Source organism: Myotis nattereri (genome assembly GCF_964212035.1).
Source record: "Myotis nattereri genome assembly, chromosome: 5".
Lineage (NCBI taxonomy): Eukaryota > Metazoa > Chordata > Mammalia > Chiroptera > Vespertilionidae > Myotis > Myotis nattereri.
In genome coordinates, this window is record NC_138080.1 from 5,322,393 (window position 1) to 5,347,898 (window position 25,506).

Consider the following 25,506-nt stretch of genomic DNA (forward strand, 5'->3'; position numbering starts at 1 on the left):
ATGGGAGGGACTTCCCCCCAGGACAACTGGCTGGAAGAACTGGCTGCGACCACTGTGGAGGATCAGCTGTGCCAGGGCTGATCCCATGGAGCAGGACTTACTTCAAGGGGGCTCTGGTGCCTGCTAAATCCGCCCCATGAGTGTGTCTCTAGTGGAGGATGTTGAGCAGTTCTTCAACACAGTCTGAAGCTGTCCACAGGGTGTGCTGGCTCTGGGGCCTCCCAGAAGGTGAAGGCCAAGATAAAGCCACCCACCTGTACCCTGCCCCAGGCCACCTGGCATGAGCTACAAAGCAATCTGCAGATGGCTGCTTCTTGTCTTGGGCTTGGAGGTGCTCAGGAGAGGCCAAGCTGCAAACCAAGGTCAGCTGCTGCTAGTGCTGGACCTGGGGCCACTTAGTGAAAGGTACATAGCATGCTGAAGCCAGATGCTGCTTGTTTGAGAGATTCTAGGAACAGCTGAAGCATGACCCAAGACAAGCTGTTTTTATGGAAAAGCCACTGGAAATGGCTTGGGTTGGGCCAGCAAGTTGGGTGGGGCAGGGACTCAGGGAATCACCAGGGGAGGGCAAAACAATGTTAGGCAGGTTGATGAACACTCAGATGTGGTGCCCACCTGCTGACTCTGTGGGGAGAAGAGCTGAAAAAAGGAACAGTAGTCTCTGCCAGCACTTCTGAGAGAAAGCTTCCCCTACAGCTTTCGTCCTGATACCAGACAACTTAGTTTCTTCCCATATGTCCCTGGTGCCCCAACACTGGATTTCAGAGCCAGTGAATCTAAGTCCATGCACAGGCCCTTTAAAGGGCCTGGGGCTCCAGTAGCCCTCTGTCTCACTCAGCCATAATCCACGCTGGCTTTTACAGCCAGAAGTTATGTGGACTTCTCTTCCTGGCACAGGAACCCTGGCCAGCCTTGCTCCTCCTGGGGGACCTCTGCATCTGAGATAGCCCTCCCAATTTTTATCTGACCCAAGTGAGTGTGGGACTAGCCCATTCTGCCTCTCCATCCCTCCTACCAGTTTCAATGTGGCCTTTTCTTTATGTTCTTAGTTGTAGGACTTGTCTCAATGTGTCTTCTTTATAGCCGCAGTTGTAGGACTTCAGCTAGATTTCAGGCGGTTCTGAATGGAAGTTGTTCTGTAGTTTAGTTGTACTTTTGATGTGGTTGTGGAAGAATTTTAGTTCAGCATTCACCTACGCCACCATCTTGATGGGAAATCCCTGAATTACTTTTTGGTAGATTTCTTTTCCTGTTTTTCTGGCATCACTGTTATTCAGATTTCAAAACTGCTGGAATGCCCTTTTAATTTCTTATATTTTCTATTGTGCATCTTGTTGTCTTTTCACGCTATCAAGTAGGAGGTTGCTTCCTTCAATTTTCTCTCCCAAGCTGTCCACTACAAATATATTTTTTTTCATTTTTGCCACCATAATTTACTTTCCAAGAGCCCTTTTTTATTCTCTAAATATATAAATACTAGAGGCCTGACACATGAAATTTGTGCACGGGTAGAGTCCCTAGGCCTGGCCTGTGGTCAGGGCCACCTTCCCTGGCTGCTGGCAGTCCGCCCCACCCCAACCACCAAGTGCCCTGTGTGTGTGGGGCGACTGGTGGGGCAATCAGGGACCTGCTTGCTCACACCTGCCTTGACCTGGCGCTGCCCGTGTCTGCTGCCATCCCCTCCCCCGGTTCTCCATTCCCCATTGGGCAATCAGGGCCTGCGGGCAGCTCCTGCATTGACTGTCTGCCCCCTGATGGTCAGTGCGCATCATAGCAACCGGTCATTCCGCTGTCTGGTCAATTTGCATATCATATATACATATATATATATATATATATATATATATATATGTATATGTATATATATATATATATATATATATATTTTTTTTTTTTTTTGCCCAGTGCACGAAATTCGTGCATGGGTAGGGTCCTTAGGTCTGGCTAGCCATCAGGGCAGATCTGTGGGGCAACCAGCAGGGCAATCAGGGGGCCCCCGCTGGCACCTGCCTTGGCTGGCCTGGGGCCTGCAGGCTGGGGGCAGCTCCTGCATTGAGTGTCTGCCCCCCTGGTGGTCAGTGCACATCATAGCAACTAGTCGTTCTGCTGTTCGGTCAATTTGCACATTAGGTTTTCATTATATAGGATATGTTTTATAATACATATATTTGTGTCCATACTTTATGCACATTCCTTAGTTTGTATCAAATGCCCTTTTTCTATTCTAGGACACCACATTACATGTCTCCTTGGATTTCTCTTGGCTCTGTCAGTTTCACAGACTTTCTTTGCTTTTTTATAACCTTGACAGTTTTCAGGATTATTGGTGGCTGTTTTACAGATTGCCCCACATTTGGGTTTGATGGTTTTGTTTTTTTTCCTATTAGCAAAAATCTTGCCTCAGATAAACCTCATTGGCTACGATACTGCCACTGTGCAGTTTGATGCTTTTTATTTTTAATATATTTTTATTTATTTCAGAGAGGAGAGGTAGAGATAGAAACATCAATGAGAGAGACTCATGGCCTCCTGCACGCCCCCTACTGGGGACTGAGCCCACAACCTGGGCATGTGCCCTTGACCGGAATCAAACCCAAGACCCTTCAGTCCTCAGGCAAACACTCTATCCACTGAGCCAAACCAGCTAGGGCTGCCTTTTTTTTTTTTAAGAGTTCAGCTTTTTATTGACTGTTACAAAAGAGATTTAGCAGACTGTTACAAAAAAGACCAAAGCCCAAGTCATCATCAGACTCCTCAGATTCTTCTTTCTTTGCTTCCACTTTCTTCTCTTCAGCTCTGGCAGCAGTAGTGGAGGAGGCAGGACCTCCTGGTGCAGTGCCAGCTGCTGGGGCAGGTCCACCAGCCCCTACATTGCAGATGAGCATCTCAATATTGACATTGGCCAGAATCTTTGCAAACAAGCCTTCCCAGAAAGGTTCAACATTTACACCAGCTGCTTTAAAAGGGGCATGATCTTATTCTCCATCACTGTCACTTCATTGTTGTGCAGAATAAGGGCCGAGTAGATGCAGGTGAGCTCCGAGATGGAGGCTACGGTATGGGCGAATGCTGGGCAAATGGTGCTGGTTGCTGGATGAAGTGAGGGCCTTACCCCAAAGCGGCCTTAGATTCCCCATAGGACCGCACACCTTACTCAGCAGCTCGGGGGAAGAAATCTGTCTGCTGCTTTAAAAAATATATATATATTTTTATTGATTTCAGAGACAGGAATGGAGAGAGATAAAAACACCAATGAGAGAGAAACATTGATCAACTGCCTCCTGCACACCCCATACTTGGGTTCAAGCCTGCAACCTGAGCATGTGCCCTGACTGGGAATTGAACCTGCAACCTCCTGGTGCATGGGTCAATGCTCAACCATTGAGCCACACCAGCCTGGCTGTCTGATGCTTTTCTCAGGTTAGACTAGGGTCATGTTTTTTTTTAGAAGGAAGACTACGAAATAGAGTGCCCTTCTCGTCACTTTATATCAGGGTACATACCATCAACATGTCTTATCACTGCTATGTTAAGTGGCTGCCTGTCTGAGGTAGTGTTTGTCAGGTATTCTACCCCCCCCCCACCCCCCCCCCACTTTCCATGCTTAACTCTTTGGAAGGAAGTCACTATGCTTATGCTCCACAGACAGAGGAGAGAGTTGTGCTTCACCTCCTTAAAAGGAGAGGCTATCAATTATTTGGAATTCAGTACAGATGTTTTGCTCTCTCCATTTATTTATTAAACCGTTTATTTATGTTACTATGAACTCATGGATATTTTATACTGAGTCATAACCCAATACTATGTTATTTTGTTGCTCAAAACGTTCCAGTTCTTTCAGTGGGCTCTTGTGTCCCTTATGACATGCCCCCATATTGCCTGTGTGTGTCCTTTATAATCACACCCTTACTTTGTTGCATTACAAGACGCTCTAGGCTCATCTTGTAATACATCCCCTGCCCTGACCCTGGAATCAGCCCAGTTCCCTTTATTGGAGACAAGACCTTGAGGTGCACTTTTGCTACTGGGGTATCATTGCTTCTGGGCCATCTTAGTGGAGAGGGCAAGGACATCATTTGTGTGCTAATTTTTTAACGACTGGTTCTCTTTTCAAGGACACACTACTTTTTCATTCTCTCTGGAGCCAGCAGTGATATGTTTTTTTCCTTTGGGAATTTTCATCGCCATATAGTCTGTTTCTTTCCTGATGCAGTTTTCTGTTCAATTGTCTTAGCTTTCTTTGCCACGTCACCTTGGTCTGGGCAGATTCAAGGTGGGGGGATAGTTCTGAGCACACAGTTGGGCCTACTGATGGTGAGATTTCACTGCTGAGCCATCGGAGGGAGTTAGGGGTTTGTTTTTTGTGGAGGTGGGCAGAGGCCTTTCCTTTAGGCTTTAAGGGTCTAGAGCTGGTGCTCCATGAGCTGCCTGGAGGGGGAAGGCTGAGAGCTACTGAAGTCAGCATCTGCTTACAGAGCCAACCTACAGCCCTGTTTTCACAGCTCGCAGGCCCTCAGCTGTGCCCGGGGCTCGGACACCCTATTTCCTATCACCAGAAAGTAACCCCAGACTCCTGCCTTTCCCAACTGTGTCTGCCTTTCCTCCTGCCAGAACTGTCTGTGGTTTTACCAGGAAGCACTGTGGGTGCTTTGTGTGGATGGTTTTCTCTCGGATACACAGCCAGGAATAGGATAGCTGTGGGGTATAACTGGTGTATGTTTAATGTTATCAGAAATGGTCACCCTGTTTTCCAAAGTGGACATACCATTTTGCTTTGCCACCAATAGTGTATGAGACTTCCAACTGCTCCACATCATCGCCACTTGACATTGTCTGTCTTTTTTTATTATAGCTGTCCTAGTGGGTGTGTAGTGGTCGCTCATTGAGATTTTGATTTGCATTTCCCTAAGCTCTTAAATTGTTTTAAAATCAGTCCCTTCCTCTTGACACCTGCTGCCATGGTCCCAGGCCAAGACTCACCTTCTCTTACAAAGGCCTTTCAATAGCTCCCTAACTGGTCTTGTCGCCTTAAGCCCTCATCCCTGCAACTTAACGTGGCCTAGTAATCTCCAAAATAACTCACATCACTCACTTCCTTTCTTAACACTCATCAACAGCTGTCCTTTACCGCCTCAGCCAGGGCCCCCAGAGCCAGCAGGTAAGGGATGAGTGAAGCTGCAGCCGGTGTGGGTAACAGGGAGCGGTGGGCACTGTGGTAAACCGGGAGCTTTGCCTACATGGCAGCTGCCGCTCAGTTCCAGCTGACCACTGCCCCTGGGAATGCAGGCCCCATGTTGCCAGAGCGTCAACTATGCAAGTGAAACCAACAGTTGAGATGTTTCAAGTGAAAGAAAAACAACTCTCTGGGCTAATCAAGCCATTTCAGTGAGTTGAAGCCAGCTCAGCGCTGCCCACCCCCCTCAAGGTCCTCATAACTCTCCTGTCTCCAGGAAGGGCAGGTGATGTGCAGGTCCTCACTTCGGAACCTTTGGCTCTGAGAGCCCTTCCCACCTAAACTGGCCCGGCACATTCCTGCGGGTCTTCAGCTCCATCTGGGCTTCCTCCTGACTGAGGCCTTCCTCACCTGCTTCTCCCCACCTGGCAGGCCACATCAGCTGTCAGCCTCGCTCACGTGTCCTCCCCAAATTCTCCTCACACTTGCGGCAGGATCCTCTCATTTGTTGGCCTCTAACAAAATTCCGTACACTCCTCCAAGCATGGGCCAGTGCCCGACTTGGCACCTCATTTCTGGTCACTGTATTTCATAAACAACAACAAAAAAGCAGAATCCGTTCAGAAAACTCAACATGAAATAGGCACAGGTGTGTGTGTGGACCCACTTTGCACAGGGTGAGTGCTGTAAACTCGGGCTGCAGTGTTCGGGAATGGGTGTCCCTTCCTATTCTGAGAGGAAGCACCCATAAGAGCTTCCTGGCAAAACCACAGACAGTTCTGGCAGCCAGACTTCACTCGTTTCCCATCAGTCCACATTGACGGTGGAAACTGTGCTTCCCTGTTTTCTGCTGTGCACCTGGAGCAGGTGGCTGGCTGGTGAGGCTGAGGGGAGGAGTAGGAGCTGCGATTTCAAGCAGGACCTAGGGCCGTGCTCCATTTCAGGCAACTCCCTCTGGTGGCCACGGCGGGGGGTGGCCTAAGGGGGATACCGCGCTGGATCCCCTCCTCCACCCCACCCCTCCTTTGAGGCTCTGGTGCCCCCCAGCCTGGCTCTGGATCACAGGCTTGCCGCCTTCCCCAAACTCTGCCACCACGGTCCATATCCTCCTGCCCCCTGCCCTCCCGCAGGCAGAATCCTGCTCCTTTCCCCCATGTTGGCCCCCACCTTGGCCACCTAGGCCCGGGCGTCCTGTGACGGCTGCTCCTTCCCCAGTCCTCCCACTCCAGTAAAGGACCTCTCCGCCCCACCCTCGCCCCCCTTCTCACGCCACGTGCCCAGCCTCCGAGCCCCTCTTCCATCCGGTGTTTATCCAGAAGATGCGGCAACCCCAGTACCCGGCCTTCCCCCCACCTTTCCATAGGACCCAGGCTGCTGGAATCCGAGGGGCCGGAGGGCTGCGAGAGAGGCCTCAAAGGTCTGTGTAACCGACCCCAGGCCCTAGGGAGCCCTCGGCCTTGCTCTCCTTCCCCCATTTAGGACCCGGCCCTTCTCCGAGGCTGGCTGGGCCCCCGGCCAAGCGCACCAGCCTATTCTCCGTTCCCCTCCGCCACCGACCCACAGGGAACACTCGTCTGCACTCGGCCACCCCCAGGGTACCACCTTTCCCAGGCCCGATTTCTGGTCGCACCCCCAGAAGCCGGTTCAGAGCGAGCAGCGGAGTCCAAGGCCCCGCCTCCCGGAGGCCATCACACGCCGGAATCCGGGGCGCCAAGGCCCGCTCTTCCCCATAACTGGCCGGCTCCGTCCCCCTCAGACCTCCCCGCCGCTCCCACTTTGCACCTGCAGCCTCGAGGCCCGCTCTCCGTCCCGCCGGTGCGCCCTCCGCCGGCTCCGCGTCCGCCGGCCGCGCCGCGGGACCCCCGGGGAGCAGCGGGCTCCCCGCGCCGCACCTGAAGCTGCGGACCCAGCGCCGGAGCCCGCGTGCTCCGCCCGCCCCCTCCCGCGGCCCGCCCCCTGGTGCTATTGGCCGCGCCAGCCCGGGTCCCTGCGCGCTGATTGGTTGGCGTGCGGGTCGCTCAGGCCGGGCGCCGCGGCGGCGGCGAAGGGAGCCGGACCGGAAGGGTCGAAGCACCCCGCGCCCCTCACACCCACGGCGGCGGCGGCGGCGGGGCCGAGCGGGCGGGGCGGCTGGCCGAGCCCGGGCAGGAGCCGCCAGCGCCGCCAGTCCGCCCGCCCTCCCTGTCCCCGGCGCAGCGCGGGAGGCGAGGTGAGCCCGGCGCTATCTAGGCCCGGTGGGGGCTGCTCGGGCCTTGCCCCGCCCCGCCAGGGAGGGGCGACGGGAGGGCCTCGCGGCCGGGGTCGCGCGACCGGGGTCCGCGGGGGTGACGGGCGCGGGGCCGGGCTCGGCGGGCCGTGGGCTGTGCGGGCGCCGGCGGTGCGGCCGCCGCCCCTGTGCTCCCGGCTGCCGCAGTCTCCCCGCCCGCCGGCTGTCAGAGCCCCGCGCTGCGGGCCCGCTCCCTGGCCCGGCCCGGCTCGGCGGGACCTGCCGAGGGCTCGGCGGGGGCCACGGCGCGGGGATGCTCGGGAGTCGCGGCCTGGGCCCCCGCGACGTGGGCCGTGGCGCCGGCTCGGTGTTGCTCTCGGGAAAGTGGGGAAATGCCTGCCCTTCGGGACCGGGCCGTTCCAGGCGAGCGTGTGGGGAAGCGCCGGGGCCGGAGCCCGGGGCGCACGTGAGGGGAGCTGGGCTGGAACCCCCCTCCATCGCTCGGCGCCCCCATCCTCGTGCCTTGTCATCGCTCGCTCCGTGCCCTGGGCCCACGCCAGCCAGGGCGGGCCCTGCCCCCCCCCCTCCTCCCCTCCTCGCACCCCGAGCTCTGCTGTCCTCTCCCTGGCTTGACCCCTGGCCAAGCGCACCAGCCTGTGTAACATGCCATCTTCTCACCTGCTGGATTGCCGCCGCTTGTTTACCTTGCACCTTGGCACCTGCTGTCTCCAGCGCATGGGGCGTCTCCAGGTTTTGGCACCGCTGCCCCTGGTGGTGCTTCCTCTGGTCAGAGGTCTCCTTTAACACCAGGCCTTCCTCGACTACCCTCGTTCATCCCTTAGTTTTTCAGTGATTATGTTTAATCCCCTTCCTCCCCCCCCCCCCCCCCCCCCCCAGCATTCACGCTGATGCTGTTTATTTGCCTGCTTATTTTTGTCTCCGGTACTGGGATGCAGGTCGGTACTGGGATGCAGGTCGTTGTCTGCTTCCTCCCCGGTGCTTAGAAATCACCAGCTCGGAGGATGCCTGCCCCTGCCTGCCCGTTGTCTCTGCTTTACCTGCTCATTGAGTGGCTTCTGAGCAACTTGTGAAACATGGAAGCCGGTGGATGCTTGTTCTCCTTCTATGAAACATCTTCATGTCCTTGACCCCTTTATTTGGTAACACTCAGAACAAGCTGTGATATAAAAATCTTACCTTTTAATAACGCTTTCGCTGTAATTTCCTTCCACACATTCAGGAGACATTTACTGAACTCTGCATTATTTAGGTCAGGCTTTCTGCTTAGCCTGGGGGACAGAAATATGATAGCAACAGGGTCCCTTCCTCCGGAGGGCCTGAGAGCCCCGCAGTGAAGGCAGACGCGCCCACGGTTAGCTTTGGGACGGGGTGATCCACGCGTGCTGTGGTGGCGGGGCCGTGCCTCCAGAAGATGACAGTTGGTGCTGTAGTTGGGCCTTGAAGGGTGGTGAGAAGTTGGCCCGCGAGGGAGAGGCACAGAAGTGGGAAAGGGCAGGGTAAAGCCAAGACCTTAGCCAGCGTGCGGTTCGGAATCAACCTGCTGAGCCAGGTGTAAGAGACGGGTGGTGAGAACCCGGGAGGACCAGACCTCACCTGGGGTTTTAAAAAGATGTCTGAACTCTGTATTTATTAACTTCGCTCTCTGGATTTTTAAATGTTGGCAGTAGCTAATTAAATCAGTAAACCCTGTTGTGAGCCAAGCAAAATACAGATGTGATTCAGCTTGGTTGCAGGATAGTAGACCTCCAGGGCAGGCAGCTAAGGAGGGAAGTGGTGCAAAGAGCTGGAAAGGTAGCCTGAGGCCAGGGGAGCAGGTTGGTCCAGGTGCTCATTTAATTGTCACTGAGCCTGTGAGGGCTCAGCAGCCTGCTGCACAGCCAGCAGCGGGGAGGTGAAATTTGAACCCAGGTCTCCCCCTGGTCAATGTGCATTCCTGAGTCCCTCAACTCCACCTGTTCTCTTGGCTTTTAACTTGTTCTGGAAAAACAATATTTGATCTAAACAAGGCTTTTCTTCATTTAACCTTTTATCCCTGACAGAAGGATCCTTCGGGGTTAAAAATAATCCTATTTTGGCACAGTGTTTGGCACATGTCTCTAAAAGATAATGACTCCTTTAAACTTGGAAAACCAATACTTTCTTTTCTTTTTTTAATGTATTTTTATTGATTTCAGCATGTAAGGGAGAGCTAGAGAGAGATAGAAACATCAATAATGAGAGAGAATCATTGACTGGCTGCCTCCTGCACTCCCCCCACTGGGGATCCAGCCTGTAACCCAGACCTGTGCACTCACCAGGAATTGAACCATGACCTCCTGGTTCATAGGTAGATGCTCAACCACAGAGCCATGCTGGTAGGGCACTAGTCTATAATAATAAAAGTGTAATATGCTAATTAGACTGGACATCCTTCCAGACGTCCTTCCTTCCGGACAAAGCCGCAGCAGGCAAGGGGCCAAGGCAGAGGCCGCAGACGCCCTGGCAGCGGTGGGCGGGGGCCAGGGCCAAGGCCCTCGCACAAATTTCGTGCATTGGGCCTCTAGTCTTATATAATGAAAGGGCAATATGCAAATTGACCCTAACAGCAGAACGGCCACTTGACCAGTCACTATGAGGCACACTGACCACCTCTCGGTCCCTCCCCTGTCCCCCCAAGCCAGGCTCCGATGGCCCGATGGAGAATGGGGAACCATGGGTGGGTGGCAGTGGGGAGCGGAGACGGCTGCAGGCAGCTGGGGAAGATGGCCCTGATTGCAGGCCAGGCCTAGGGACTGTACCCATGCATGAATTTCGTGCTCTGGGCCTCTAGTTTCTTAATATAACGAATGACCAATCAGTATTCAAATTTTTCATTGTCCATGCATTTTATAGTTTCTTTGTCTATTGAAATCAGAATCCAGATAAGGTCCATACTTTGTGATTGGTTGATAGGTCTTTTAGGTGGCTTTCAACCTGTAGATTCCCCCTCTAGGTTTTTGTTTATTTGTTTTCTTTGTAGTTTGTTGAAGCGATTAGGTTGTTGTATAGCATTTCCATAGTTGGGTTTTACTGATTGCATCTCTACAATGTAATTTAATGTGTTTCCCTGTATATTTCCTGAAAATTTACAATTGGATCTATAATTGGATCTAGATGAGGTTTAGTCAGATTCAGGGTGCTTTCCTAAGTGAGGTGTGGTCTCCTGTCTGGTAACATTGCTTGGCTCCCTGAGATGTTAACATCCTAGACCCATTGAGTCATTAGGAGGATGTATTATTTTTGAGGCAAGTTTGTATATCTTTTGCTGAATAAGAACTCATTTTTAAAAAAAGAACTGTGGATCTCCAATTTTATATTGGCCTTTGAATTGACACTTAAAATGTTTTTATTTCATTGATGCCTCAAATCCTCTTTGGAAAATGTTGGGGTATGAATTAGTAGATACAAAAATATTGAGTGAGAGTAGTCACCATTTTAACATAGGAATTCCTTAGAGCTAAGGAAGTTCACTAAACATTTGAAGGTAAAATTCAAAAATTTTATGTTATTTAATTCATTTGCTTTTTTTGTTTGTTGTTTGTTTTTTGGTCCTATAAAATATTCCACCACCATCAGCAGGCCCCCCACAGCTAATTTTACCGTAGTATCTTTCTTAAGCAAAGACTACATACTCTAAAACATTTCAGGAATAGTAAAAATAGATTCTAAGGATAAATGAATTACAAATGAGAGTCATTTTTTCTTAAAAATGAGGCATTAATACTAACTTTTTAATGTTAAATAGACTGAAATGCTTTTAAAATAACTTCTTAAAACAAAAAGTATGTGTGTATATACATACACATATATATGTATTTATATATTTCTATAGAACTGTGATTTAATTTATTCGCCTATTTAAATATTGTATATCTCAACTGATGCTGCTACTAGCTTGATTTTTATATCTAGGGATAAGGGTGCAGCTCAGGTAATAAATCCACTAGCTCTGGTTCTGGAATCAAAATCTGTTTCACCAATTTTTAACTGTACTCTCAGAAACATATTATGTATTGTGAAGCAGATGTCTTCAAAACATTTTCTGAAACCTCATGCCTGCCACACCCTGGAATGAACAGTAAATCCTGTGCACGCCCTCCTGTCTGTTGTGCCTTTCACAGAGGTGCTTACCCAGTATTCGTCAGGTCATCAGCTTTTGCACTTCCCAGGTTTGAGTTCACATTTTCAGATTTGAAACATTTGTCTGGGGACAAGTAATGGGGGCAGTAATATCTGTCCTAATGTCAGCTGACACCAGGACATTGACCTGGGCTGGGCCTGTGCTAGCTGCCCCCGAGGTCGGTTCTGCAGTTATCCCCATTTTATAGATGAGTGTGACCACTTGACAAGGTCACAGGTAAGTGGCAGACCCACCACCCTTCGACTCCAGAGTCCTAACTTGTTTGTTTTTAATGTAGGAATCTTTTATTGTATTATGTACCACAATTAAAAATTTAAATAGGAAATACATAAACCCTAATCTAGATAGCTATTTTGACAATTGTAAGAAATACACTCTCTAAGTCTTAAGTCTGCATGCTATAGTTTAGAAGAGGGGAGTACATTTTTTTTCTTTTTACCTTTTGATCCCCTTCATCTATTTCTCCTACCTCCTGCCCCCCCCCCCCCCATCTCTGGGACCCACCAATGTTTTCTGTTTCTGTAAGCTTATATTTTTAATTTGCTAATTTGATTTGTTTTTGTATTTATGTAGACATATTGATTATATGGTATTTGTCTTTCTGTTCCTGACTTATTTGACTTAGCATAATACCCTCGCAGTCTGTCCATGTTGTCACAAATGGCAAGACTTCCTTCTTTTTTTATGGCTGAATAATATTCCGTTATGTATACAAAGTGGGGCAAAAGTAGGTTTACAGTTGTTCGTATGGGAAATAATACAATAATTAATAAATAATAATACAAGAATAAGAGGGAAAGTGGTGTGGAGGGAGGTAAAAAAGGGTAAAGGAAAGATAATTGGTGATGGAAGGAAACTTGACTTTGGGTGGTGAACACAATACAATGTGCGGATGATGTATTATAGAACTGTACAATTTAAACCTATATAATTGTAATAACCATTGTCACCCCAATAAATTCAACTTAAAAACTTTGAAAAAATAAAAGAATAAACTCTGGGTTTCACATACTCACAACTGTAAACCTACTTTTGCCCTACCCTGTATATACCACAATTTCTTTATCCATTCATCCATCAGTGGATATTTAGGTTGTTTCCATATCTTGACTATTGTAAATAATGCTGCAGTGAATATGGGGGTACATATATCTTTTTATTTTATTTTTAATATGTTTTTATTGATTTCAGAGAGGAAGGGAGAGGGAGAGAGAGAGAGAGAAACATCAATGATGAGAGAGAATCATTGATCTGTTGCCTCCTGCATGCCCCCCACTGGGGGTCAAGCCCGCAACCCAGGCATGTGCTGACACTCTATCCACTGAGCCAACAGCTAAGGCCATGTATCTTTTTAAATTAGTGTTTGTTTGGTGTGTGTTTTTATACCCAGAAGTGGAATTACTGGATTATATGGTAGTTCTGTTTTAGATTTTTGAGGACCCTCCATATTCTTTTCCTTAGTGACTGAATCAGTTGGCATTTCCACCATCAGTGCACAAGTGTTCTCTTTTCTCCACACCCTTGCCAACATTTGTTATTTCTTGTCTTTTTGATATTAGCCATTCTAACAGGTGTGATCTGATGTCTCATTGTGGTTTTGATTTGCATTTCTCTGATAATTAATGATGTTGAGTATCTTTTCAGGTACCTATTGGTCATCTTTATATCTTCTTTGGGAAAATGTCTATTCAGATCTTCGGCCCATTTTTAATCAGACTGTTGTTGTTTTTTGTGTTTTGGTTTTTTTTTGCTAATCCTCATCCAGGGATATTTTTCTATTGTTTTTGAGAGAGAAAGAGAGAGTAGGAGAGAGAGAGAGAGAGAGAGAGAGAGAGAGAGAGAGAGAGAGAGAGGAGAATGTGAGAGAGACACATCGATTGGCTGTCTCTGGCCTCTGGCACACGTCCTACCTGGGGCAGGGATCAAACCTGCAACTCAGGTATGTGCACTTGACCAGGAATCGAACCCACAACTGTTCATTGCTCGGACTGATGCTCAGTCATTGATCTGCACTAGCCAGGCCTAGACAACAGTTGCATTTTTTTACTGTTGCATTTTATAAGTTCTTTATATATTTTGGATATCAGCCACTTATCAGACACTTGATTTGCAAATATTTTCTCCCACTCAGTAGATTGCCTTTTCATTTTATTGATGGTTTCCTTTGCTGTGTAGAAGCTTTTTAATTTGAGGTAGTGCTACTTGTTTATTTTTGCTTTTGCTGCTTTTTCTTTTGGTGTCAGATTCAAAAATCATCTCCAAGACCTATGTCAGGGAGCTTACTGCCTATGTTTTCTTATAGCAGTTTTGTGGTTTCAGGTCTTATGTTCAAGTCTGATCCATTTTGAGTTAATTTTTATATATGGTATAAGATAGTGATTGAGTATAATTCTTTTGCATGGGGCTTCCCAGTTTTCTCAACAGCATTTGTTGAAGAGGCTAGCCTTTCCCCAATGTATATTCTTGGCTCCTTTGTTGTAAATTAATTGACCATACATGTGTGGTTTATTTTTGGGCTCTCTATTCTGTTCCATTGGTCTATATGTCTGTTTTTATGCCAATACCATACTGTTTCAATTACTCTAGCTTTGTAATATATTTTGAAAGCAGGGAATGTGATGCCTCCAGCTTCCTGTTCTTCCTCAAGACTGTTTTGACTATTCAGGACCTTTTGTGGTTCCATGAAAATTTTAGGATTATTTGTTCTATTTCTATGAAAATTGCCATGGGAATTTTTATGGGGATTCCATTTGCATGATTGTAGATTGCTTTGGGTAGTATGGACATTACTTAACAATACTGAGTCTTCCAATACATGAGAATGGACTATCTTTTCATTTATTTGTCTTCTTTAATTTCTTTCATTAATATAATAAACTAGTGGCCCGGTGCACGAAATTTCTGCGGGTGGGAGGTGTCCCTCAGCCTGGCCTGCACCCTCTCCAATCTGGGACCCCTCGGGGGATGTCCGACTGCTGGTTTAGGCCCGATCCCTGCAGGATCGGGCCTAATCCAGCAGTAGGACATCCCTCTCACAATCCGGGACCACGGGCTCCTAACCACTCACCTGTCTGCCTGCCTGATCACCCCTAACCACTCTGCAGCCTGATTGCCCCCAACTGCCCCCCCCCCCCACTGGCCTGCTCACCCCCAACTTCCCCCCCCCCCGCCGGCCTGCTCACCCCTACTGCCCCCCACCCCCCCGCTGGCCTGCTCGCCCCCAACTGCTCCACCCCCCCGCTGGCCTGCTTGCCCCAAGCAGCCCTCCCCACCAGCCAGCCTGCTCACCCCCAACTGCCTCCCCCCTGCTGGCTTGCTCGCCCCCAACTGCCCACCCTGCTGGCCTGCTTGCCCTCAACAGCCCCCCTGCTGGCCTGCTCATCCCCAACAGCCCCCCCACTGGCCTGTTTGACCACAACTGCCCTCCCCTGCTGGCCTGATCACCCCTAACCACCTCTGCCTCAGCCCCGCCACAGTGGCTTTGTCTGGAAGGTCTCCTGGTCTAATTAGCATATTACACTTTTATTAGTATAGACTAGAGGCCCGGTGCACAAAAATTTGTGCACTCAGGAGGGAAGGGGAGGGTTCCTCAGCCTGGCCGGTGCCCTATCGCAGTCTGGGACCCCTCGGGAGATAACGCCCTGCTGGCTTAGGCCTGCTCCCAGGTGGCAGAGGGCAGGCCCAATCCCTACGTGCAGCCCCTGGTCGGACTCAGAGCAGGGCCGATTGGGGAGTTGGGGCACCGCCCCCTGTCATGCACAGAGCAGGGTGGATTGGGAGGTTGCAATGCCACCCTCAGTCACGCTCAGGGTAGGGCCGATAGGGGGCTTGGGGCACCGCCCCCTGTCACACTCAAGGCAGGGTCGATGGGGAGGTTGCGGTGCCACCCCCTGTCACGCACAGAGCAGGGCCAATCAGGGGGTTGGGGCGCTGCCCCCTGTCACGCACAGAGCAGGGCCCATCAGGGGGGTTGGGGCTCCTTACCCTGTCATGCACAAAGCAGGGTCGATCAGGGGGTTGGGGAGCTCCCCCCTGTCATGCACAGAGCAGGGCCCATCAGGGGGGTTGGGGAGCTCCCCCCTGTCACGCACAGAGCAGGGTCGATCAGGGGGTTGGGGAGCTCCCCCCTGTCACTCACAGAGTAGGGCCGATAGGGAGTTGGGGCACTGCCACCTGTCACACACAGCAGGGCAGATCAGGGGGTTGGGGCACCGCCCTCTATCACCCACAGAGCAGGGCCGATCAGGGGGTTGGGGCGCCGCCACTGTCACACTCAGGGCAGGGCCGATGGGGAGGTTATGGCTCTACCGCATCACACACAGAGCAGGGCCCGTGGAGGGAGAGGGGGCCGGGGCGCCGCCCTCTATCACCCACAGAGCAGGGCCGATCAGGGGGTTGGGGCGCCACCACTCTCACACTCAGGGCAGGGCCGATGGGGAGGTTATGGCTTTACCCTGTCACACACAGAGCAGGGCCCGTGTGTGTGTGGGGGGGGGGGGTTGGGGCACCGCCCTCTATCACCCACAGAGCAGGGCCGATCAGGGGGTTGCGGCGCCACACACTGCCACACACAGAGCCGCAGGGGGTTGGGGAGCTCCCCCGTATCAGGCACAGAGCAGGGCTGATCAGGAGGTTGGGGCGCCTTCCCCTGTCACAAACAGAGCAGGGCGGATAGGGAGGTTGTGGCCCCGCCCCCTGTCACACACAGAGCCGCCGGCTGATCAGGGGGTTTGGGCGCTGCCCCCTGTCACACTGATCCCGGTGCCGGGAGGCCTCTCGGCTCCACTGATCCCAGTGCTGTGAGGCCTCGCGGCTCCGCTGATCCCGGTGCTGGGAGGCATATTACCCTTTTACTATATAAGATAGAGGCCTGGTGCATGGGTGGGGCTGGCTGGTTTGCCCTGAAGGGTGTCCTGGACCAGGGTGGGGGTCCCCAATGGGGTGCCTGGCCAGCCTGGATGAGGGGATGATGGCTTTTTGCAGCTGGTCACACACCCTTCAGGGTGGGGCTCCCCACTGGGGTGCCTGGCCAGTCTGGATGCGGGGCTGAGGGCTGTTTTCAGGCTGGTGGGTGACTGAAGCTCCCAACTGCACCTTTTTTTCTTTTTTTTTTTTTATTCTGGGCCAGCTTTAGCTCTGGCTCCAGCTCTGAGGCCCCTGCTACTGAAAGCAGGTATCTGGTTTGTTTGGGTTCTGTAATTGAAACACTGTATCAACTCCAGCTCTGAGATCCCAGGCCAGCTGAAAGCAGGTTTCTGGGGTTTTGTTTAGCTTCTATATTTATTACAATGTTTCAAACTGCAGACTCAGAGGCCGGCAAGGTAGGCGGGGAACATTGGTTTCCTCCGTCACTGAAGCAAGCAAGCCTCATGTTAGTTTCAAGCTGCCAGCCGCCATCTTGGCTGGCAGTTAATTTGCATATTGCCCTGATTAGCCAATGGGAAGGGTAGTGGTCATATGCTAATTACCATGTTTCTCTTTTATTAGATAGGATTAGTGATGGTGAACCTATGACATGAGTGTCAGAGGTGACACGCAAACTCATTCTTTTGTTTGATTTTTCTTTTTTAAATGGCATTTAAATATATAAAATAAATATCAAAAATATAAATCTTTGTTTTACTATGATTGCAAATATCAAAAAATTTCTATATGTGATATGGCACCAGAGTTAAGTTAGGGTTTTTCAAAATGCTGACACGCCGAGCTCAAAAGGTTCGCCATCACTGGTATAGATACTACAGGTATTTAACCTCTTTGGTTAGCAAAGCCCATGCTGACTCCTTCCCTTTAGGCGTCCACTCACCACACAGGTCTGAGGAGTCCCAGAGCAGTGTGTCCCCAGGAGCTTTTTCAGTGGATCACTGATGGGCTTTAGACATTTCCTTAAGTTTATCAGGCAGAGCTGTAGGAGAGGGAAGACAGGCCTCCCTGCTTTGCAGGAGCTCCTAGCCTGGTGGGCACCAGGTCTCCCTGTGGGAGCAAGGTGAGGAGCCAGCACCCACCAGGAGGGACACGAAGGCAGCGACCGCAGCGTCAGTGTGCTGTGATGTGGTTTCATGAGGAAGCCTGTACTCCCCAATTTGTAAACTTTCCTGACACCCAGCTGAGATCCATTTTGTTGATATATAATCACAGTAGAGTTGATTTCATTAATAACTAAATTATATGTTTTCTCAGGTTGCCTGGGGTTTATTTCTCCTGTTCTCGAGGCCCAAGCTTGACAGAGAAGGTAGCTTTGACAGGTTTTCTGTTAGGTGCTGTTTTCCTGCCTAATCAGGATGACTTATTATAAATCTTGAGATGAGATTATATTAATAACTAAACCTAATGATATAATGTATTCCTCAAATTCACATAAGCTAACCTAATATTGTACCAGTCAAACCATTTGCAGTGGTTCTCAACCTTCCTAATGCCACGATCCTTTATTTTTATTTATTATTATTATTTTTTAAAAATATTTCCACTAATTCCCTTTAAAAAATATATTTTATTGATTTTTTACAGAGAGGAAGGGAGAGGGATAGAGAGTTAGAAACATCGATGAGAGAGACATCGATCAGCTGCCTCCTGCACACTCCCCACTCGGGATGTGCCCGCAACTAAGGTACATGCCCTTGACCGGAATTGAACCCGGGACTCTTGAGTCCACAGGCCAATTCTCTATCCACTGAGCCAAACCAGTTAGGGCGCCGCGACCCTTTAATACAGTTCCTCATGTTGTGGTGACCCCCAACCATAAATTTATTTTCGTTGCTACTTCATAACCGTTATTCTGCTACTGTTATGAATCGTAATGTAAATATCTGATATGCTATATGTGTTTTCTGATGCTTGCGACCCACAGGTTGAGAACCGCTGAACTATAGGTTACAGCTGCTGGAGCAGAGAGAGAGTCCCCAACTTGCTCAACAAGGTTGAGATTAATTTGTGCCAGTCTCATTGTGAGCAGGGGGACAAGACTGGGGGGTGTCTCTATGCCACCAGATCATTCAGGATGCTGGCTGGTGGGGGGCTTTAGCATGTGACTTCCATCTCTGGGTCTATGTCAGCTAATACCCCAGCCAGCAACAAGGAAGAAAGGTAGATTAGACAGCAAGCAGCTTTCTGGAAAAAAAAAAAAAAAATCTGGAGGTAGCATGTATTACTTCCGTTCACATCTCATTAGCCAGAAGTTCTTGGTCATCTGGCCACACCTGGCTACTAGGGGAGTGGGCAGATGTCATCTATAGTTGGGCAGCCAGAACAGGAAGGCTTCTGTTACTAAAACAAGGAAGGAAGGAGGGTCCTGGGTACATTAGGAGCCCGTGCCTATGATGCTGCTTGTCCCTTAGGCACTTCAGACTCAAAGCTAAACTCGCTGACGCGGCCTGGGTCTCCAGACGCTTCACCTCATTTCTCCTGTCTCCTCTGACGCTGTGAGTGTGTACATTCTTCCTCCAAACCGTGCCTCTTTCCCACCTGCCATGATTCAGTCATTGCTGCCGGGTCTCCTCGTCTCCAGTCCTGCCCACTTAAATCCACCCTTTCTCAGCTTCCCAAATGAGCTCTCTGAAAAGCAGGCCAGAGACATGCCTTACGCGCTTTATGGCTCCACAGCCCTCAAGCTCAGACCCAGGTGGCTCCCAGGGGCTAATGGGCCTGTGGTGATCTGGCCTCATTTTCTCTCTCCAGCGTCTTTCCCCCACTATCCAGCAAAACTAAATCTCAAATGATTTGTCATGCTCAGAGGCACCTCCGGCTCTCTGCACCCTAAACCTTCTCTGGGTTTAGGGCTTTCCTGGCCTCAGGTCTCTTCCTGAGTGTGCCCACCATATATGCTCTCACACCAGCTGCTCTGGCACAGGACCTTGCCCGCAGTGGTGCTCAGGACATGCTTTATGAATGACCAGCATAGCTAATGTATTACATTGTAATGTATTACATATGGCAAAGAAACAGCAGGTTGCAGTGGCTACCCATCTCTTTGCCAAGTGTGACTCTCATCCTTGTATTTGTACCCCACTCGCCCAGCTGAGCAGTTCACCATGTTTGAGCAGTCAGCTTGAGCTCTGTGCCTCTACTGTCTGTCTCTGGCAAAACAGTCCAGATGCCACCTCCTCCAGGAAGCTTTCCTTGTCTTCTGCACTCCTGCTCCTGGGTAGGATCTCTTTTGACTTCGTTTACATTTTGCTTATGGCCCTTACCTCATTGTAACTTGTATTACAGTAGAGATAATGGGTACATTCCTCACACTTCCCCAAATTGTGAACCACATGCTGCTTCAAGACTGGTTCCTAGTTGCTGCTATATCGCCTACATGATTTGTTGTCACTTTCTTGGACAAAGGCACCCCAAAAATGTTGAGTACAATTGTCTACAAATCAATCTTTAGAAAAGGATATTCTTTCAGAGGTTAGTAGAATGGAGAAGCATTGTGAGGAAATCATTAGATGCTGTATTAAGGGTTAGATCAACAAAGTCTATTGAATGACTCCGTTGTCCCAGGGGCCAGACGCTCCCTCTCCTCCTGTCCTATGAGTGTGGGGTGCCAGGATGAGCACGGCAGACCTGTCCTCGCCTCGGCATTGGGCACCCTCCTCAGCAGCGTGTACACTTTAGCACCGTGTAACACGGGGCTGACCGTCTGTGTGGCGCCATGAGCAGTGTGATAGTTCATGCCTTGCAGTGCTGGCCTCCCGAGGCACACCTTGGAGGGGTACATGGCTCTCAGTCGCAATGGCTGGTGGTACTGACAGTGTGCCTCAGCCCCTGCCCTGGAAACAGTACAAAACATGAAGCAATGGTCAGTTGGAGAAACTATTCAGTTGATTTAAATTTTTTGTTAAGGTTTGTTAGTAATCAATACATTTCCATGTTTAATGGAAATCCTAGACATCATTGTGTTGAAATACAAATCATCACTCCAAAAAACACAGTGGATAGACATTAAATATTAGATGATAGAACAAACAGGCAGGAATTTGCTGGTGGTGCAGACTAAATTTAAATTATGTGTTATTAAACAGTATAAAATGTTTATACCTCTATGATTAAAAGTTGACTTATTTTTTTTTTTAAAGACAAACTTAAATATCTTGCTGACGTTCAGTAAACATCGTCAAACAAGAGCCAGGGAACCGCGTAACTAAGTGTGGCTGCCTGGCGGTTTTCTGTGCGCTTGTTTTCCGTATAGTTATGTGGGCTCCTGCAGATGGGCGCCTCAGCCTCGGCCCAAAGCCTGGGGAGGCTGCTCCACGGCTGCCGGCTCATACTCAGACCTCATGAATGAGCATCATGGCTTCCACGTCATTGATTACCCGTTAGTGATGGGTGCAGGGACACGGCTGGCTCCAGGACCACGCTCACCAGGCAGGACCACACCCGCGTCACCAGGCCTCTGCCAGCCCGTTCTTTAACTCCCCGCTTTTCCCTCACTTTGACATAGGACTTGCTTTCTGGTTCATCACTTTAACCTGCATTTGTGGACTTAAAGGAAGACTGGTCCATTTGTTTCTCTGCAGGAATTGTGGACGTGATTATCTGAAATACAGCGTTCTCTGGGGGAGACAGCTTTCTGTAAGCTGGTCCCACAGGAAGCAAACTAATGAGAATCATGTAGTGACATAATCTGTTCATGGCTAGAAAAAAATGCACAATTTCTTTTCTCCAAAGGAGGTTATTTTCTACTCCAGCCGTGTAAAATGTGGTCATGCAGGCCTCAAATTGTCTTCCTTTCATAATAGTGTCATATCATTTCATATTTCACGTGTTGCTTAAGTTTAGAACTTGTTCAAACTGAGTTTATGAACGTACAGCCACATTGTCTTGTATACCAATTAACTTGAAACACTATGTATGTAATTTCAGTAACAATGCATATTCACTGTGTTTCTTTGAAGGAATCTGACGACTACAGCCTTTGGAATATTACATGACACTACACCATGAGTGACAGTAAATGTGATAGTCAGTTTTACAGTGTGCAAGTGGCAGACTCAACTTTCACCGTCCTAAAGCGTTACCAGCAGTTGAAACCGATTGGCTCGGGAGCCCAAGGAATTGTTTGGTAAGTACAGTCTATTTCAATAGAATGGATTGATTTGTTTTTGTAATAAAAATGAAATAAAACTAAATCATCAGATTTTAGAAATGCTGATGATGAAAATACTATTTTCTTTGCTATAGGTTTTTGAGCTAAACTGAATTCCCCTCTTGCTCTATTTATATGTAGTCAGATTGTAGGATAAAAAACCCAAATTCTTAGAATGCTGCATAAGTTAAATAGGTAGCAGGTTTTTCTCTTTCTTTCTTTTTTTTTTCCATTCCCCTGTCATTATGATATTAGAGTAATAGGTATGACAGTGAGTTGTAACAGAAATTTGGAGTTTTATTCATATCTTCATCCTGGCCACCTTTCCCCCTCCCCCTTTTATTCCCATTCACTCCTATTCATTTCTAGGCGCCATCATTGCAGTGCTTTGCCCTTCATTGGCAGGATGAGGCCAGTCAGTGTCATTATCATCTCATGGATTAACCAGGAAGGGATGCTGTGTGAGGGGTTGGGCTGGCCATCTCTTCCTTGGTGTCTCACTTCAACTGTGTGTCCAGCCCAGGACGTCAGAACCGTTGGTCTGACCCTGAACCTTAGTCTGTTGCATGGTAAGACAGTCAGCTGCCGCGACATCACTGGCCAGCTCAAGGTAAAGTTTTTCACATGTTTTCTAGATTACCGTTATCAGCACTTCCCAAACTTCTTATCCCTTAGTTTCCTGGGCTAAACTTTTTTTTTTCTTTTTTTGGTCAGTAAAAACAAAATTGTCTTTGCATCTGAAAGAAACTGTGATGAAGCTAAGCTCCCAGTGTTTATAGCTGGTGTCGGGGGTTCAAGAGAAAGAGAACTCTTGGATATTGTGGTAGGGGAGTTTGTTTTCCTTAGAGGTTTAGGGTTTAGAGCAGTGGTTCTCAACCTGTGGGTCACGACCCGTTTGGGGGTCGAATGACCCTTTCACAGGGGTCGCCTAAATACATCCTGCATATCAGATATTTACATGACAATTCATAACAGTAGCAACATTACACTTATGAAGTAGCAACGAAAATAATTTTATGGTTGGGGGTCACCACAACATGAGGAACCGTATTAAAGGGTCGCGGCATTAGGAAGGTTGAGAACCACTGGTTTAGAGAATCTTCACCAGTGTTTGAAACTAATTCTCTATTGTACAGACATGATCAAGGAAGTCAGTTCTTTTCTTTGGACAAGGTGGCTGGAGGCCCTGCAAGCTAAGAGGAGATGGCAGGCAGTTCAGAGCTTCCTGGTCAGACTGATGTGGGAGAAGAGGCGGTTTGGAAGGAATGCCCAACTTGTATCTAAAATAATGGTGATAACACGCTATGCTGGTACTTAAATCCAGTGTGTCAAGATAAGGTATAAAGTCAATGGATGGCTCCTATTGGACACTTTGATGTTAATACAAAGTTCTAGACGATAAAACCTTATTTTCTTTTGAATATGTGTTTATTGATTTTTAGAGAGAGGGGGAGGAAGAGGGATAGAGATAGAAACATCGATCGGCTGCCTCCTGCACGCCTCCTATTGGGGAGCAAGCCCACGACTGGGCATGTGCCCTGACCAGGAATTGAACTGATGGCTTCTTGGTTTATGGGTCGAAGCTCAACCACTGAGCCACCCCGGCCAGGCAATAAAGCATTCTTTTGTTATAAAATCCATGTCTTATTTGGAATTGGACCGTGATTTGACATAGGTAATTCCGCAAGACTGATATCAAGGACATTTAATGTGATACCTATATTAAGAGGCTGACTAGAACTTCGTAATGAATTGTAAAACAGAAGGCTGTATAAAGGGTAAGCAGTTAAAATTAATGATTTCATTACACATGACTTCAATAACAAAATCACATGCTACTTTACAAAATACTATTTTGCAGAGATTGGTTTTGATTTTCAGTTTGCATATGCTACTTCTCATTTTTATTTTTAAAAGAATGTTTAATAATGAAATTATATATGTTCATTATGGATATGTATTTCTTATTTAAAAATTCTAGTTTTGAAACAAGAGTTTCTAATATGCCATTATAAACTAAACCTTCTCTGGTAAAAGCAGTGATAGAATTATAGGATGGGAAGTTAATGAATTTATAAAAACATTTTAAATAAACCCATACTTCTATGACCCAATTTTTAAAAAGGGTCCTGAGATTATTCATTGGAGAAAGAACAGTCTCTTCAAGAAATAGTGTTGGCACAACTGAATATCCACATGCAAAAGAATGAAGCTGGTCTCTTACCTCACATTGTGTTAGGGTAACTCTGAATGGGACAGTGATGCCCGGCTGGCATGGCTCAGTAGGTGAGTGTCAACTTATGAGCCAGGAGGATTCCAGTCAGGGCACATGCCTGGGTTGCAGGCTCAATACCCTAATCCTCGTGTGGGGCCTGCAGAAGGCAGCCGATCAATGATTCTCTCTCATCATTGATGTGTTTTTTAAAAATTTATATATTTTTAAAATTTATTTTAGAGAAGAAGGGGGGGAGGGAGGGAGGGGAGGAGGGAGGGAGGGAGAGAGAGAGAGATCACTGAGCCATGCTGGCCGAGTAATCATTGATGTTTCTTTCTCTCCCTCTCCCTTCCTCTCTGAAATAAATAAAAAAATACATATTTTTAAAAAATGGGTTAGTGACCTAAATATAAGAGCTAAAACCATAAAGTTCTTAGAAGAAAGCATATGGGGAAAACTTCATGACTTTGAATCCTTAGAAATGACACCAAAAGTATGGGCAATAAAGTGAAAAAAATTGGCCTTCATCAAATCGTGCATCAAAGGATACTATCAGAAGAGTGAAAGAAAAAAACAACCTATGAAATGGGAGACTATTTGCAAGTAATATAGCTGATAAGAGTCTAGTATCCAGAATACATACAGAACTTTTACTACTCAACAACAACAAAAAATACAATTTCAAAAAAATAGGCAAAGAATTTGAATAGACCTTTCTCCAAAAAAGATACACAAATGATCAATAAGCACATGAAATGATGCTCAACTTTAGTCATTTGGGAAATGTAAATCAAAACCACATGAGATACCACCTCACACCCACTGGGATGACCATAATCAAAACCAAAAGTAATAAATGTTGACAAGGACGTGAAGAAATTGGCACCCTGTACATTGCTGGTGAGAACGTAAAATGGTGCAGCCCCTTATGGAAACATTTTGAGGTTCTTCAGTGGATTAAACATAGGATTACCATATGACCCATCAGATACTCCTAGATCAGTAGTCGGCAAACTGCGGCCCCTTGAGTGTGGCTCTTCCACAAAATACCACGTGCAGGCGCGCACATACAGTGCAATTGAAACTTCGTGGCCACACTGAAGGGGCCAAAGAGCCGCATGTGGCTCGCGAGCCGCGGTTTGCCGACCACGGTCCTAGATAAATACCCAAAAGAGCTAAAAACATGTTCAAACGAAGACTTGTACACAAATGTTTATAGCAGCTTATAGCAGCGCTATTTGCAATAGCCAAAAGGTGGAACAAGCTCAGATGTTCTCCAATGAATGAATGGATACAGAAATTATGTAATATACATACATGGAATGTTATTTATAAAGAGGAATGAAGCATTGGTGCATGCTACAAATGGGTGATCCTGAAAAAACATGCTAAGTGAAAGAAGCAGACACAAAAGGTAGCATTTGAGTCTATTTATGTGAAATATCCAAAGGAGGTAAATCCATAGAGACAGACACAGTTTGGTAGTTAACAGGCAAGGGGGAAGGAGGAATGGGTAGCAACTGCTTCATGGGCATGGGGTTTTCTTTTGAGGCGATGAACATCTTTTGAAATTACATAGACATGGTGATTGGACAACATTGTGAATGTACTTTAAAATGCTTAATTTTATGTCTGTGAATCTTAGCTCCTTAAAAAT

The 25,506-nt window shown here is 48.0% G+C and overlaps 1 protein-coding gene and 1 pseudogene across 2 annotated transcripts in view; one reads left to right on the top strand and one right to left on the bottom strand.

Annotated features, from left to right (window-relative positions):
- Positions 1-1,905: 1,905 nt before the first annotated feature.
- LOC308519214 lies at positions 1,906-4,830 on the bottom strand (annotated as a pseudogene). Its single transcript has 2 exons — positions 4,743-4,830; positions 1,906-3,051 (listed from the first exon to the last, which is right to left on the bottom strand). The product of its transcript is annotated as an uncharacterized misc_RNA (transcript).
- Positions 4,831-7,226: 2,396 nt separating this feature from the next.
- MAPK9 (mitogen-activated protein kinase 9) overlaps positions 7,227-25,506 on the top strand; it is a 54,065-nt gene continuing 35,785 nt past the window's right edge. The window contains exons 1-2 of the mRNA XM_081091927.1: positions 7,227-7,382; positions 21,444-21,610. Of these exons, the coding sequence (XP_080948053.1) occupies positions 21,489-21,610 (122 nt within the window). The 5' untranslated portion in view covers positions 7,227-7,382; positions 21,444-21,488. The remainder of the gene's footprint in view (positions 7,383-21,443; positions 21,611-25,506) is intronic.